The sequence below is a fragment of the Centropristis striata genome, chromosome 20, assembly GCF_030273125.1.
Source record: "Centropristis striata isolate RG_2023a ecotype Rhode Island chromosome 20, C.striata_1.0, whole genome shotgun sequence".
Classification (NCBI taxonomy): domain Eukaryota; kingdom Metazoa; phylum Chordata; class Actinopteri; order Perciformes; family Serranidae; genus Centropristis; species Centropristis striata.
Genome location: NC_081536.1, coordinates 2,419,334 through 2,437,215, shown reverse-complemented (window position 1 = coordinate 2,437,215; position 17,882 = coordinate 2,419,334). Strand labels below are relative to the sequence as shown.

General features: G+C 36.6%; 1 protein-coding gene across 2 annotated transcripts in view; it reads left to right on the top strand.

Moving 5' to 3' along the window:
• Positions 1-17,882, top strand: part of LOC131993238 (inositol polyphosphate-5-phosphatase A) — a 310,981-nt gene that overhangs the window by 253,235 nt on the left and 39,864 nt on the right. For both annotated transcript variants that reach the window (XM_059359041.1, XM_059359042.1), the window contains exons 10-11: positions 4,638-4,733; positions 6,046-6,120. In XM_059359041.1, the coding sequence (XP_059215024.1) occupies positions 4,638-4,733; positions 6,046-6,120 (171 nt within the window). The remainder of the gene's footprint in view (positions 1-4,637; positions 4,734-6,045; positions 6,121-17,882) is intronic.

Sequence of the window (17,882 nt, the reverse complement as noted above, 5' to 3'; positions counted from 1 at the left end):
CATATAATTGACAAGAAAATACTTCATAAGATTTTACTATTAAATATGACAGTATATTTTTGTTAGAGATATTGTGTTTAGAACATTTAACAGTTAGAAAAAGTATTTTTTACAAAAGATAAATGCAAAAATTACAGTGATGGCTTACACATTAAAACTTTATCTCAGAATATCAGTTGCTTTCACTTAAATTTGCATCTAAAATCTCTGAAAATATTTTCATTTTTCACTCGTAAATGTACTGGTTTTAATCTTAAAGAATATCTGATTTATTTTTCTCAGAAATTTGAGTTTTTGTCTTTTGATACTTTCATCTTTATTTCATGATATTCAAGTTTGTTTATATATTACAGTGTATTTTTGACACAAACACAGTGCCAGTGAATATTACAGTAGAGTAATGTATTTAAAAAAAAAAAAAAGAAGTAAAACATACTGTTTTGGCTGATATATACATTTACGGTGTTTCATTCTTATTGAAACTGAATTAACTCATTTATCATTTTATGACTAAATGAGTCAAAAATGACTCAATGACTAAAAAAAGACACAAAATGACCAAAAAAGACACAAAATGACTAAAAAAAGACACAAAATGACCCAAAAAAGACACAAAATGACTAAAAAAAAGACACAAAATGACCAAAAAAGACACAAAATGACCAAAAAAGACACAAAATGACTAAAAAAAGACACAAAATGACTAAAAAAAGACACAAAATGACCAAAAAAGACACAAAATGACCAAAAAAAGGAAACAAAATTACCAAAAAAGACACAAATTGACCACAAAATGATAAAAAAAAATCATTTTACAGTCTTTTACTGTCATGGTTTAGCAGTTTTTCACCGTAAAATCTACAGACATTTTTTACAGTGTACTTATGCAGGTGTAGCACTGCCAAATGTACAAGGAATCATGTTTTGATCCAAGTCCTGTTTACTGGATTACCGAATCATTTGAACGTGAATGTAAGGTTTATTTTTGTCCTTTTGGATATTGATGCAGTGGAGCTCCTGGCTGCAGTATTAGCTGTGAAGTGGCCAGAGATTTCTGCTTGACTGACTTTTGAATTTGCAAAGCGGATAACAGAAGGGGGCTCGCTTGGAAGAATCACAAGACTCAAGACGATGCTTGTAGAATTAAGATCCAATAAGATATAAGATCCAATTGAGAATTTAAAAAAAAATCTTAATATACACTACTGGTCAAAAGTTTTAGAACACACCAACTTTTCCAGAATTTAATTGAAAATGATGCAGTTTAATGTCTCAGTGTACTCTGAAATGAATGCACATTTGCAACATTTAAAATTCTTTATTGAGCATGATAGTGTTTTGAAAGTAAAAAAAAGATTCAAAATCACATTTTATGTTGGACTAAAGGACTAAAAAAAGACACAAAATGACAGAAAAGACACAAAATGACTAAAAAAAGACACAAAATGACCAAAAAAAGACACAAAATGACAAAAAAAGATACCAAAAGACACAAAATGACTAAAAAAAGACACAAAATGACCAAAAAAAGACACAAAATGACAAAAAAGACACCAAAAGACACAAAATGACTAAAAAAAGACACAAAATGACCAAAAAAAGACACAAAATGACAAAAAAAGACACCAAAAGACACAAAATGACTAAAAAAAGACACAAAATGACCAAAAAAAGACACAAAATGACCAAAAAAAGACACCAAAAGACACAAAATGACTAAATAAAGACACAAAATGACTAAAAAAAGACACAAAATGACTTACAAAGACATGAAAAGAATTCAAAAATGGACAAAATAGCCCAAGACTCCATAGAGTTAAGTTGTTAACCCACTTCTTGTTCCCTGAAAAAAGGCCTACTTGTATAATTCTGAAATGTACATTATTTTTTACCTTTTTTTATTTACCTCTGGCAATTCACCACTTACCTTTGTACCCTTTCAAGCTGTTCATTTGACTTGAACTGCGATATGTGATATGGAATTAGACCATATCGCACACATCGATAGAGCTAAAACAAATGATTTCTTTATATATATATATATATATATATATATATATATAAATGCTGCCCTTCCTAGGGTTTGTCATATTTACTTCTTTTGTAATGTTCGTTATTCTTTTTTCACATAAATATATTTATTTCAGAAAAAGATTGGCCTATTTTATTTCATAGGCTATTTTTATTTAAGATAGGAGCTTTGATGGAGCTTTGATTTTCTCACTTGTGTCTAAAATGAATAAAAAATTGCATCAAACAGACCACAAGACCACATTTGGGGCCATTGGCGCTAATCAGAGATGGTAAAAAAAAAAAAGGACTTTCTGCCGTTTGTCTTTGCTAGTTGTGGTTACAATGACTTTTTGACAGGGAAAGTATCTCTTGCCCTTCTCACTAGCTCCTTCTTTGGCCTATTCATATATATATCATATATATATATATATATATATATATATATATATATATATATATATATATATAAATATACTGATATATTTTTAAATGTGATATGGAATTAGACCATATTGCACACATCGATAGAGCTAAAACAAATTATTTCTTTATACATTTAAATGCTGCCCTTCCTAGGGTTTGTCATATTTACTTCTTTTGTAATGTTCGTTATTCTTTTTTTACATAAATATATTTATTTCAGAAAAAGATTGGCCTATTTTATTTCATAGGCTATTTTTACTTGTGTCTAAAATTAATAAAAATTGTATCAAACAGATCACAAGACCACATTTGGGGCCATTGGCGCTAATCAGAGATGGTAAAAAAAAAAAAGGACTTTCTGCGTTTGTCTTTGCTAGTTGTGGTTACAATGACTTTTTGACAGGGAAAGTATCTCTTGCCCTTCTCACTAGCTCCTTCTTTGGCCTATTCATTGCACAAAGCTGCTTAAGCGCACTTAAGCGCATTAGCATTTGGCTGCCAGGGGACCATATTGACCCTGCATTTGGATGGCCTAAATGAGTGAAAGATGGAGCGATTTGTTAGGGCTTTAGAAAGTTGCTTGAGGGGGGGGGGGTGAGCATGAAGGAATGGCTGCAGAGTCGTGGGGGGGGGGGGGCTGCAGAGAGTAGCTCCACTCTCTCTCTCCGTGCACGGTGTTTGTTCTAATCTGGTGTGCCGTTTTCTTCGTGGCCGAAGCAGGACTGATTTGTGACATTTCAGTCTAAAGGGCCTTTTTCTGCTCGCTATATTGGCTTGACCCGATTATCTAATCTGTGCTTTGAATTTCAATCAGGTCACCCAGTGGCTGCCGTGTGGTATGGGAACCACTGGCTGAGGGATTACCTCATTCAACTGTCTTCAAACACAGATGGTCGAATGTTTAACTAATTGTTAAAAGAGTCCTAAAAGGGGAATTTAACCATGCACACAGTCCTCGGGGTCAGTACATAGAGCCAGATAAAGAGAAGGGACAGTGAGCTGCTAGATTGTGGGACGGTTCTTTAAAAATCATTCAAATGAGCTGCAAGGTGTTTGGAACAAAGGCTGCAGGAATCCTTTATTCTCAGGGAATTATAATCTACTGTACAAAGTGTGTGTGCATGTGAGGGACAGCTAACCAAATGGTTTCTTTTTTTCTATGAACACAAAACCATATTGCATTGGATTGCGATATTTTGCATGGCAGTATTATATCGATTCATTGCCGCCAAGTATCGATATTTAGTTTTTTTGGGGTTTTTTTTACACTGTTTCTTTATATAAGGCCAATATAGCAAAACATCACGTGACACCTCTGATGAAGGCTACAGAGGCAAGGTAGCCGAAACTTGTCAGGTACAAGAAACTATTTGCTATATTGGCCTTATATAAAGAAACAGTGTAAAAAAAAGTATATTATTAGGCCTAATGAACCTCTTCAAGATATCGATATTTAGTGTTCTCACTTTTCTGAATATACTGGAGATACTGGTATCATATGAAACTAGAAGATCTGAGGAATATATAGGCACCATGTGGGTATGGTGTTGGGAAGTTGTTGAAATAAGGCTGCAGAGTTTGTCTTTTTTTATGTTTAATTAGCCCATTGAAGCCTGGAAAGCGGATAAGTCGTTCTGTAGTATTTGTATAAGCTCTCAGATACTTTTTGAATTTTATTTCTATCTGCTACAGAGGCTGAAAAATCTATTATTTAGTAGAAGCGTTGACACTTCTGTTGAATTTCCAGAAAAACTTCAGGTTTTAGGGGGTTATTTTAAAATCGCCCAGATGTTTTACAGGCGTTTTAGGCCTCAATGGGTTAAAGAAAATTCAGAGCAGTGAAGCTTAAAGTTTTTGAAAGTTTGATAAAATGCTGCAGTTGTTGTCGTCCAACATGTTTGATATCAGTTCAGTTCAGTTTGACTGAATACTTTGTTGGTCAGTCTGTGGGTTTGACTCTCATTGTGGAGAAATAAAAAGACTGAAGTGAGATGAACAGACTGAGAATGTTTTCTTATTTTCAATTCTTCATTGAAATAAATTTTGTGGACATCATCACCATGTATTGTATCGCAATACTCACCATATCGCAAAATGCTTAAAATCGCAAAAATATAGTCGTATAGTACGGTGGCTCAAGTATCAAGATAAAATCGTATCCTAACATTATTATTTTCTTCTTCTTCCTCTCTCCCCTGCAGAGTCTCTGCTCCACTGCCACCATGCAGACGGTCCGAGCCGCCGACACCAACGAAGTTGACAAGCTAATATTCCGAGAAAGTGACAATGACCGAAAGGTAAGCTGCATTATGATGCAATAACGCTGAACTGAAATAACGTCATAATCACACCTTTTTTTGGCGAATTAATTAATTATGTATATATATATTTAGATTATTAAACTTTGAAATGGGTCAATTTGACCCACAACATAACAGGAGGGTTAAGAGAGCATCGATGGATATAACAGCTCAGTTATTATACATAATTATATACATTTTTTTGGGAGGTTTAAATACATGTTGCTGCTGCCTCTGTCCACAGCAGTATATTGTTGCGCCTTCCTGCCTCTCCAAACTGGGAGCATGCTGCCTGTCATCTACTGCACTAGTTCTCAACCTTTTTGAGTCGCGACCCCCAATTTAACATGCATGTTGTCCACGACCCCCGCTCACTGAACTGAATCTCACACACAGTTCAGATCACCCAAAAAAGAAACAAAATGACCAAAAAAGAAACAAAATGACCAAAAAAGGAAACAAAATTACCAAAAAAAGACACAAAATTACCAGAAAAAAGACACAAAATGACCAAAAAAGACACAAAATTACCCAAAAAAGACACAAAATGACCAAAAAAGACACAAAATGACCAGAAAAGACACAAAATTACCAAAAAAAGAAACAAAATTACCAAAAAGACACAAAATGACAAAAAAAAACACAAAAACACCAAAAGAAGGAAACAAAATGACCAAAAAAGACACAAATTGACCACAAAATGATAAAAAAAAAAAAAAGACACAAAAAAGACACAAAATTACCAAATAACACACAAAATTACCCAAAAAAAGACATTAAGTGACCAAAAAGACTAAAACACATTAACACATGAACACTTTAACACAGTGGAGACAGAGCTGACTTCCAAAATGATTTGGCGACCCCCAGAAATCATCTCGCGACCCCAATTGGGGTCCCAACCCCAAGGTTGAGAACAGCTGCTCTACTGTAGTTATTACACTGAATGTGTATAAGTACCTCATACAACCCCACTTAAAATAATCTGAACTAACCCTTTAATAGGAATATGACGATAAATGTATACTGCATGTAGAAATTGCACTTGTGAACTTGTAATTAAACCTTCAAATACTAATTATTTCCTAGTTCTATATATATATATATGTCATATAGCTCAACCTGAGTTATTCCAGGTTGTGTTAACATGCAGTGTAAATGGTGCGATGCCTCAGTGAGACACGTGTAGAATTAACAGTGCTGTCTGCCGCTGCAGCACACTGCTGTTCATTAGTGCTCTAATTACAAAGTGCAGCTCGCATTAGTATTGATATTAATCAGAGCACCGTTTCTCTCTCTCTCTCTCCAGGTTGTTCTTCAACTTGAAAAGAAGCTTTTTAATTATGTCAACCAGGACGTTTTCCGGGAAAACAATGGGACCTCAGTAAGTCACCCCTTCACTTCCTCACCCTTTATATATCCATCTACTCTCTCATTTCTCCACTTCCACTTGTTTATTATACATTTAACTCACTTCATCAGCTCTATAGGCATCCTTTTTTCCATTGCATAATAACAACAGCTGCCATTGACTGCGTTTCAAACTGTAGTCAGGCGGCTTAGCTAAATAAAGGGGACACGTCGGACAAAAGCACCAATTTTTTTCCACATGCTCTCTATCATTATAGGTTTCAATTTTTGGTAGGAGCCACTTCATCAAGATTGTGGATCGGAGATGGCAGCCATATAAAGTCTATGAGAAACTCTATATCTTCCAAGCCACTTAGAAGGTCAATCTTGGTGTCAAAATCTACATTTTCTGTGTCAAGGAATCATTTAAAGCTATTGAGAATATCACTAGATAGTTATTTGATCAAATAGATATGTTAATTTTCGCCCAGACGGGAGAGTGTGGATTAGCTGCAATGTACACTGCTCAAAAAAAATCAAGGGAACGCTTTAATCTCATGTCAGATCTTCTCAATAGCTTAAAATGATTCCTTTACCCAGAAAATGCATATTTTGACACCAAGATTGACCTTTTAAGTGGATTGGAAGATATATTGGTTCTCATAGACTTTATATGGGTGCCATCTCCGATCCACAATCTTGATGAAGTGGCTCCTACCAAAAATTTAAACCTATGGTGATAGAGAGCATGTGGAAGAAATTTGGTGCTTTTGTCCGGCGTGTCCCCTTTATTCTTAAATCTGGTCCTAAGCCGCCTGACTATGTGAAAGGGAAGGGGAACAACAGAATGAAAGTCAAAAGTTAAATTGCAGCTGCAAATTTTTTGACGTGAGGGTTTTTCCATATTTGGATAGTAGGTACAGAAATGGTAGTGTGAAGGTAGATAAGCTTTTGTGCAAACAAGTCATCGCTGCTGCTGCTGCAGCTGCTGACCTCAGTCATTCAGATGCTTTAGTTGATGTCCTCACAGCTCTACACACTCTCTGTGTCCCCACAAGGCTCCAAATGCCTTTAGAATAACGTTAAAATGAGACTCAGTGTTGATGAAGTCAGTGTTTAATGTCTGAGGAAGAAAAACAACCAGGACACACTTCCACTTTTATACGGCTGTATATTACATTAAGCAGTTCAAAGTTGGACCTTGTTAAAAATCCCATGAAGGACACACACACACACACACACACACACACACACACAGCAGAATGAACTGTGAAGCCACATAGAGTTTATTTATTCTGTTGGCCACATATGAGGAAAACATAATAAAAGTCAAATGAATGAACTTCAATCGGGGATAGAAAGTTGGTTAAATTGGTGTGTTAAATTATGGTGTATATATGTAATATGGCAAACTTTCTATAGCTTGCATCTACTACGGCCTGGTCGCATTCATCATACATAGGCTTACTGCTGGCGGCCATGTTTTCCGCTACTTCCGTAAACACTGAGCATGCTGCGTGTGACGTCGTCGTGTCCTCCAATGTGCATGTGGGACACTTTTGGTACGTTTAAAGTTCACACTGGAGATCACATACAAGTCGCATTTAATTGGAAATGTGAACGAACCTGCAAAAAAATCGAATTCCACAAAAAAATCCGAATTGAGCATTAAGCCCTGCTGTCTGAACGTAGCCTTAGAGATAGGGTGAGGAGCTCAGACATCTGGAGGGAGCTCGGAGTAGAGCCGCTGCTCCTTCGCGTCGAAAGGAGTCAGCTGAGGTGGTTTGGGCATCTGGTAAGGATCCTCCCGGGCGCCTCCCGTTAGAGGAGTTCCAGGTCCAACTGGTAGGAGGCCCCGGAGAAGACCCAGAACACGGTGGAGGGATTATATCTCTCTCCTGGCCTGGGAACGCCTCGGGGTCCCCGAGGAGGAGCTGGACGTTGTGGCTGGGGAGAGGGGCTCTTGGAATGCCCTGCTTATCCTGCAGCCCCCGCGACCCGGCCCCGGATAAGCAGACGAGAATGGATGGATGAAGTTATATTTCTGCAGGCGAAAATCTGCTGAAATTGAGGTTTATAGAACTATATATTCCCCCATGTGAAGGGGTGTGCAAGCAACCATTTATAAGAAGCCACAAAATCTGTTTTTTTTTTTTAATTTCCGTAAATATTTAACATGTCATACATGCAACCTGGTCTCACAGGAATACGTGAAATAGCCACGGATTTGCTTAACTCAAAATCCGTGGAATAGCCAAGGAATCACTCAAATTTCCATGAAACTGACACGGATTTCGCTACAATGCAAGTTAATGACAGTCATATCCCGTGGCTATTCCAACATACAAAGTGATTATGTACATTCACTGAGTGAATATTTAGAAAATAAAACATATATTTCTCGCTAGAAATGTGATCAAAATCCATTTTTATGCAGAAACTAAGTCAAAATATTGATTTTTTTCACTAAAAATGAGAAAACTGTCCGCCATGGGTTTTTTTTCTGACCGCCGGGACCTTGAAAGTCACGTGACTTGGAACAAACCAATAGGAACAAATATCCATGGAATAGCCACGGGATATGACTGTCATTAACTTGCATTGTAGCGAAATCCGTGTCAGTTTCACGGAAATTTGAGTGAATCCGTGGCTATTCCACGGATTTTGAGTTAAGTGAATCTGTGGCTATTTCACGGATTCCTGTGAGACCAGGTTCCATAAATGATTTGTTATTGCCTGATATTTTTTCCCTGAATAATAGAATCCACCCAAACAGCAGGGAGTGACAACATTGAGCTTTTTAACCAAAGATGGAATTGTAAAGACTCTGATGCTGGCAGATATTGACCTTACAGTCAACATCATAGTGTTGGACAGGACAGAATCACTGAATGTGATGAGCAGAAATGTCTAGGAACTGTGTAACAGTAGCTGCATGAGGCTGAGGCACCCCTCCTCCTCCTCCTCCTCCTCCTCCTCCTCCTCCCTCTTCCTCCTCCTCCTCACCAAGCCTGACAAGATGGATGACATAATGGGGGCATCAGAGATAATCTGATGGTCATGGTCTAGTTAAACACACCATGTTATGATCCTTATAAAACAAACTACCTTTCCAAAAGGATAAATGTTCCTCCTCACACTCCTCCACTGGGGAAGGAGGGAAAGAGAAAAAAAAAAAATCCATTGCATCCTTCATCAACTGCAAGACTTGTACCAGCTTGACAGAAATTTAATTCGAGGCAGCTCTTGAAAATAATTATTGTATTTTGAGAGGAGTAATCATTGGCCGGGACATGATTGAATGTGTCCATGCCTATTGACTTTTGCTATGATTAATAGGTTTGTTTAGTCGATATTCCCATCGAAATTGTATAATTAATTATCCCCGGCGCTGTCACGGCGGCACGATGGAGAGCCCTGATGAGTATTTGGGAAGATTAAATTTTCCGGGCGCTCGTGGCGTCAAGGGGCACCGCGGGGCCTTGCTCCGGTGGAGAGATGGGAGGAGCATGGTGTGTGTTTGTGTGTGTGTTTTTGTGTCCGAAAGCATGCGTGTGCGTCTGTAGATCTGCACGGTTTCTTCCTCTCCTGGAGCACACACCCGCGGGGCCGTCCCCCTCCTCCGTCCCCATTGATTTTGTTTCAGTATCTCTTTATTGTAACTTTATCAGTGTGGTGTCGGCAGATGGGGGCCCGGGAGAGGAGGGTGCGTTTGTGTACTAGCTGTAGTAAAGTGATGAACCTTTCTGTCTGGCCTGCCTCTCCTTGTCATGCCGGCGGCGTAGTCCTCGGCATTACTCAAAAGCCCCGAGATGTTTTCAACATGAGAGGACATAAAAGAATAAAGAACAAATGCCGCTCCGGCTTAAAGTTTTTTCATTTCTTACCTGTCAAAGCTCGTAAGTGGTAAAACAAGCCATGCTAAATGAAATCTGACCTTATAGGATTTATATAAACTGATGCTGTATTGGATCCCTGGTTGTCTCTTTGTTTAGCTTACCTCTATTTCATATGCTTCAGGAAAATTGACTGCTTACTTAGTGTTAGTGTGGCTCCGTCTAATTTTACTTAAAACGCACACTTTAATTATAGAGCGTGAGGATGTAGTTGACGCGTGTCTTAAGCCAAAAAAATCCCACAGTTTCTTTCTTATGGTTTATTGAAAACCTTTCGTTTGAGCATTACAAATAATAAACTGCAGCAATCCAAAAAATGATAATTATGAGCACGGTCAAAAACTAGTGTGCTCTCCTCGTCTCCATAATCCTAATTAAAACAAAGTAAGCAATTATGACTTTACACACATTTCAGCCAATAAGAAGAGTGCAATTCCTACGAACCAATAGGCATTCTTACAACCTCAATAAAGAACTATGAACTTATGAAATACAAATCTGAATTATTTATCAGCTTCTCTACAATGTATAAAATGGCTCTAACACTTAGCCTTATTAGAATAGATAGTTGAACCTGAGTTTCTCACAGTCTTTGCCTCTGTTGTAATGAAGCTTCTGATTGGGGGAAAAAGCCAAATGGTGCCCTTGTTGTGGGAGTTTGTGTCAGTTTTTTGACATTTCTATCCAATGGGCTTCCTCTTTACATTATATTATTAACCTCTTCAACTCATTGGGGACACTGCCGTTCTCAATCGACTTTAGATCTTTTACAGACTGTAGCAGACTCACTCTTAGAATAGAATAGAATAGAATAGAACTTTATTGTCATTGTACAAGACAACAAAATTTTGTTTGGAGCAGTCCTCCTCCAGTTGCACAGTACAAAATATTGATATTTATATCAATATAGAAAAATGCTTAAAACAAAACACAACAAAACACCACATTATCAACGCTGTATAAATAAAATATATATCTAAGTAACAATGTTTTTAAAAAGTCCAAGTCCTTAAGTGCAATAGTGCAGTAGTGCAATCTTAAGGCTACAGTAAATGCATTAAAATGGGTATGAAACTAGAAGACCTAAGGAATCTGTTGGTACCAACCAGGTTGTACGATCTTGTCATGAAGGAACTGTCAGAAGGCTAAATGCTGGCAAGGAATAAATTGGCAGGTCCATTTTAAAAGGGGTACTTTAACCTCTGACTTCAAGATATCTGAATTAAATATTAAAAACTTTTATGGGTAACCATTACTCTCCCCTTTACAGACATGATTTATGCAATTCCACACAGTTTGGGGCAAAACCGTGCCGTTTTTCTAATGCATTACAAATGTGTTTTTTCGCCAATTTGAATAGTTCTGCACACGGGGATCCATTAACAGTCTTGCAATTGGGTATGACTCTAGTGGATTCAGAAACCAATTGTATATATGTTATTGTTACTGCCATTTCATTGTCGTGAGAGCATTGTTTTAAACCTGACCTCACTGTATAAAATGACCTGTTGTGACCTCTACGATAATTATAGCCTTGTGAAGCTTTACAACCACAAACTAGAGACCTGGAGCATTCAGAGGATGGATGGAGGTATACTGACATTTACCATTATTCTTAGTTAGTTTCTAGTACAAACTTGCTCACCATCCTTTTGCTGAAAACACGCAGTACTTGCAGAAATCTCGAAAAACACCAAACGTTTTTGATACAGCATAGATATTCCATTTTTATTGATTCTCAAGTGGTCAAAAATGTTACTTTTTGCACCAAATATATGCAACAAATGCAGCAATAAGACTTCATTGGGCATGGGAATGGCAATTATGTACTCCCATCATCGTGAAGTAACTATAAACTATCAACATTTGAATAGACACCAAACCAAAACACAATGTTTTACATATTTATGAGTAGAACGTCTTAACACCCAGTGCTCCAATCCAATCCAATCCCCTTTATTTATATAGCACAATTTTAGCAAACACAAGGTTTCCAAAGTGCTGCACAAACAATAAATACATAACACAATACAAAGAGATGTAGTAAACAATAGAACAGTAAGATGCAATAAGATAAAATACATTAAAAATGTATACAAATAATACAAATAAAAAAAAAAGTAAAATGTACTGCCCGCACAAAATAAAATATGCAGTGCTAGATAATAAGTGCTGAGCTGCATCTCAAATTAATCTTCAGGTTCCCAGCTGTCAGATGATGTACACCACTTCTATGTGACATCTACTGTTTACCTGCTATCTCCCCCTAAATGTCCACTGTCCCCCACTAAGTAGAGTGGAAATGAGAGTTCAGAAGAGTGGTGGTGCCCCGTGGTGTGTTGTTTTGTTTGGGTTGGGTCCCTCTCACCACCCCCCCTGCCAGTGACAGTTTATCGCTTTTCCACACAAAATAATGAAGATCCCATAAAAAGAAGGAAAAATATGGCCCCTGCAATGAAAGCCAAGTGCGAGGTGTAAAAATCAAATTAAATGACCTTTCACCCCAACCTTTATTGATGGGTTTTAATGGCAGCAGGTGTTGTCACAGGGGATATTTGACAATGCGTAAATCAAAGCACAATTACAGGTGGTGGACAAGCCGCCAGCACAGTGAGAGGGACAGTTGGGGGCCGAAGACCTCGTATTCCCTTTTTTTTTTTTACCCTCCTCAACTTCCTGCCTCTTAACTATCACTGCCAGTCTGATTTAGGAGCGCGCTGATCGTCCAAGCAAAGTCAGAAATTTAAGCCGATGACAGGGTAGTTTTTATCCAGACACTTCTTCATCTTTTCCCTCAGTGATATTACCGGAGCTGCATCATCTCGCACCACCTCCTCCACAACTCCCAAGGTCATTTCTGGTTGACAAACTACTCCTGGCTTTATAATGTCATGAGGCCTTGAACCAATATAAGCTGTTTTTTTTTTTTTTTTAAACCACTGACCTGGCAGAGCAGCAGAGCATTATGCTTAATTGACCTGGGATGAAATGTAGTGTGAAATTTGTTGCTGCAGAGATTTCTATTCACCTGAATGAATTACTCAACATTCACTTAAGGCACACTCTCCGTAGATACACACTGCCATATGCTGCTCATCCCCTGCTGTTTAAACTGTCACACACATACAAAGAAACAGAATCACACCTGTGAATATGTGTACCTTACTGATTTAAGCACTCAGCATGAGAAGATTGCTAAACACACAGTTTAACTTGCTACCATCTTATTTTTTTCCATGCTCTGTCTGTCTCACACTAGAGCTAGAGTTCAGTTGGGCCAATGTGGGATTACTGCAAATATATTGGTTTGTATATATGACGGCCAACAAGTAACAAGACTTTTTGGTACAGAACTACAGAAAGGGTGTGTTATTGGCCAAGGCAGAAACCCATTCATTTTTTAATTTAATAAAACCATGGGGTGGATACAAAACCTTTAATTTGCTAACATTGAGGTAAGACATTTGTTCTGCATTAATATGATGTCAGAATAATCAGAAAATAGTGTTCCTGATTGGGAAAATGTATGCAAATGCCTCTTGAAGTCAGAACATTAACATTGCAAGATAGAGCTAGCAGACTAAATACATTGCGGCAACAATTTAGGAAAAAAATGTAAAATGTATATTTAGAAACATGACTAAGATAACCCTAATGACTAGATAAACTTTTGATTTGCTAACATTGTGAGGTAGGGCACTTGTTCTGCATTAATATGATGTAAGGGTAATCAGAAAAGATAGTTCCAGATTGGGAAAATGTTTATGTATGCCCCTTGATAAATAAAAATATTTAAAATGTATATTTAGAAAAATGACTTTTGGCCAATTGGCATAGCTAAGCAACTGTAACTAGGCAAGAAAGCTCTGTGTAAAGAATGTCCAGCTAACTAGCTTACTATCGCTACTACTAACCAAAGCTAGCAGCATTTCCCTGACACATACAGCTTCTTTAGTCTTAATCTGTCTAAAATCAGAAATTCATTTTTTTTTTTTTTTTAATTACTCAGTTTTCATGTAGTAAATTTGCGGCTGTTATTGTCACTTAAAGCTTGACTGGCGTATCAACAGTAACTAGGTCATGCACATGGCCTTCAAGCTTATATTTAAGATACCTTTATAGAGTTCTCAGTCAGTTTGAAACATTAAAAAGTCAGCAATAGCATTTTCAACCAACTCATGAAGCTAAAATTACCTTAGTTAGCTAACTAGCAATAGCTAATAGATTCTGTTGGCGACTGCTGTCGTTGCAGCTGACAAAATGAACATTCACTGGCTAGAAATAAACAGCCATTTTAGTCTAAATCTATCTTAAATCAGAAATCCCTTGTTTCATTGTTTAATCACTCTTTAATAACTACCTTTACAGAGTTCTCAGTCAGTTTGAAACATTAAAAAGTCAGCTACAGCATTTTCAACCCACTCATGAAGCTAAAGTTAGCTTAGTTAGCTAAGTTAGCTAGCAACAGCTAATAGATACCGCCAGCCAACATTCACAAAATGAACATTTACTGGCTAAAAGTAAACATCTTCTTTTTGTCTAAATCTGTCTAAAATGTGAAATCCATTGTTTTAACCCTCTTGGCCCACTAAGGACATTTTCAGCCATTTCAGAAATTTTTCACTTTATTTTTGGCAATCATTTTGGCTGTGATACTGCAAATGACATGATTTTTGGAAGAAGGATTTCTTTCTTGATATATTTTGAAATTCTAATTAATTTTTTTCTAATGGCTCTATAATACACTGTGTACAAGCTTACTACCCTTTCGAGCCCTTTCGGGCTGAAAATGTCCACCTCCCAAAAAATGCTATAAAAACTTTACAGATTAATATTTTTTTCTACTTTTTTCTGCATAAACCTCTAAAACAACTTCTGCCCTGCTCAAAACTACCAAACATTCAAAGATTTTGAGAATTTTAACCATTTTAATGCCAGTTTGATTGCACAATGTCACTGTTTTTCAAAGAAAAGTTTCAAATTCACGTAGTAAATTTGCGGCTGTTATTGTCACGGAACGTTTAACTGGCGTATCAAAAGTAACCAGGGGTGTCTGGGTGTTAGAAATACGCTTTAAATACACGTGTTTTGTATTTAATAGCTTAAATTTCACAATGAATTATAAGATTTTTATACTATTTTTTTTATCTCAATTATCTTTATTGCTATCGGCCTCATAACTCCAGCATCAGTCAGACTACAACACACACACACACACAGTTAGCTTAGTTAGCTAAGTTAGCTAGCAACAGCTAATAGATTCTGCCAGCCAAAATTCACAAAATGAATATTTACTGGCTAAAAATAAACAGCTTCTTTTTCTCTAAATCTGTCTAAAATGTGAAATCCATTGTTTTAACCCATTGAAGCCTGGAAATCGTTTACGTCGTTTTGTAGTATTTGTATAAGCTCTCAAATACTTTTTGAATTTAATTTCTATCAGCTACAGAGGCTGACAAATCTATTATTTAGTAGAAGAGTTCACACTTTTTTTCCCAGAATTTTTCCAGAATTTCCAGAAAATTAGAGGCTTATTTTAAAATCGCCCAGCGGTTTTTCAGGCCTCCATGGGTTAAAACAATACTCCGATATTCACATAGTAAATTTGCGGCCGTTATTGTCACGGAAAGCTTAACTGGCATATCAAAAGTAACTATACGGGTGTCTGGATGTTAGAAACACGCTTTAAATACACGTGTTTTGTATTTAATAGCTTAAATTTCACAATGAATTATAAGATTTTTATTTTTTATCTCAATTATCTTTATTGCTATCGGCCTCATAACTCCAGCATCAGTCAGGCTATAACACACACACACACACACACCAGAGGAAGGTACCAGTGGATGGATGGAGGGACGGGGTGTACAGTGGAGCGTGGGGTTGCATCCCCTGCTCAGCCATCCCTCATCCACACTATGTGAGTCTCTCCTGTGACCCCGGCACTGTGAGTTTGATGAATGCAGCACATCTGCCCTCCTGAACCAGCGAGACTCCGTCTGGGAGGCCCCTCTGCCTGCAAGTAATGGCCACTGTTCTACACCACTGACACATAATCACACACACACACAAACACACACACCGAGCGGCGGCGTGGAGGCACATGCTGGACTTTGTGCTGACAAACAATGCATGCACGGTCATACATGCACAACATAAATATGTCAGTGTAGATGGAAGACTGTAGTTACCTTCTGCTGATATAATAATATCCCTCCTCCCATGTCCGCTGAGGACGTCCTTCCAAATATATATATATATATATATATATATAATATTACCCATGTGATACCCACCGTTAGAAATGAAAATTCTTTTCATGTCTGTTTTTGGTCATTTTGTGTCTTTTTTTTGGTCATTTTGTGTCTTTTTTTAGTCATTTTGTGTCTTTTGGTGTCTTTTGTTGGTCATTTTGTGTCTTTTGGTGTCTTTTTTTTGTCATTTTGTGTCTTTTTTTGGTCATTTTGTGTCTTTGTTTGGTCATTTTGTGTCTTTTTTTTAGTCATTTTGTGTCTTTTGTTGTCTTTTTTTGTCATTTTGTGTCTTTTTTTTGTCATTTTGTGTCTTTTTTTAGTCCTTTAGTCCAACATAAAATGTGATTTTGAATCTTTTTTTTAACTTTCAAAACACTATCATGCTCAATAAAGAATTTTAAATGTTGCAAATGTGCATTAATTTCAGAGTACACTGAGACATTAAACTGCCATTAAACTTTTGACCAGTAGTGTATATATATATATATATATATATATATATATATACAAATATAATATTACCCATGTGATACCCACCGTTAGGGCTGTGCCATATCGTATCGTTCACGATAATATCGGTGTATTTTTTTTATGGTTAAAAAAAATGCATATCATGATATTGGCAACGTTCCTACTTCTTGATGTAGTGGTTAAAGTTGTTTTAATCACAAAAAGCTACTTACTCCCTGTCGCTAAACACATGCAGCTTTCAAAATAAGAGCACAGTGTGTTGACAGAATCCACCACAGAACTTACAAGAAGACTGTCAAAATAAGATGCCTTAAATAAAACATACAAGAACCCTTATTCTCCTTTACAAAATGTCATTAAAATATGCCCCCGGAACCCCTAAATGGTTATTTTTTATTATTTTCTCATACTCTAGAGTCAAGAATAAATTAAGAATAAGAACGTTACCAATTTCATGATGATATATCCCTCCTCCCATCTCCGCTGAGGACGTCCTTCCAAATATATATATATACAAATATATATATATATTCACTTGAATATCATAGTAACAGATTTGACATATAATTAATCTACTGTTGGTGTTTTCTCAACATTTTGTACAAATTAATGAGAGAGAAAGTTTAATATACCATAGTTCCCTCCAAATCTTTTCTGCAAGAGGAAGTGACATCACTGGGTGCAGGTCACATGTTTTTATTTGAATGCTGTAGGGTTTTTTATGTGGTTTTATTACAGAGATAACAGAGTTGACCGGATCATAGGGACAGATAAAAAATATATATTTTTAATGTTGAAATCCAATGTATTACAGAAAATAAATACTCTGTGCAACTGTAAGTATACATATTTATAGAATTAGCACAAAAAAAATGCTAATTTTAATGAATTATTTTATGTTAATTCAATATGAACATGTGAATCACAAGCTGAAGACAGCCAATAATTGATGGGTAGGAATCATTTAATGAATATTTTACATATAAATTTTGGCTAAAATACACACCAAACATTATTATTGGTGAACATTCAATATAATTAGCAATATCATTTAAAACAGATCCAGTAAATACTAATTTGGGGGGAAATAACCAAAGGTTATTCTGGGAGACGCGAAATGTACCCGCAATTCTGAAATGACCCATATATATATATATATATATAAATATACAATA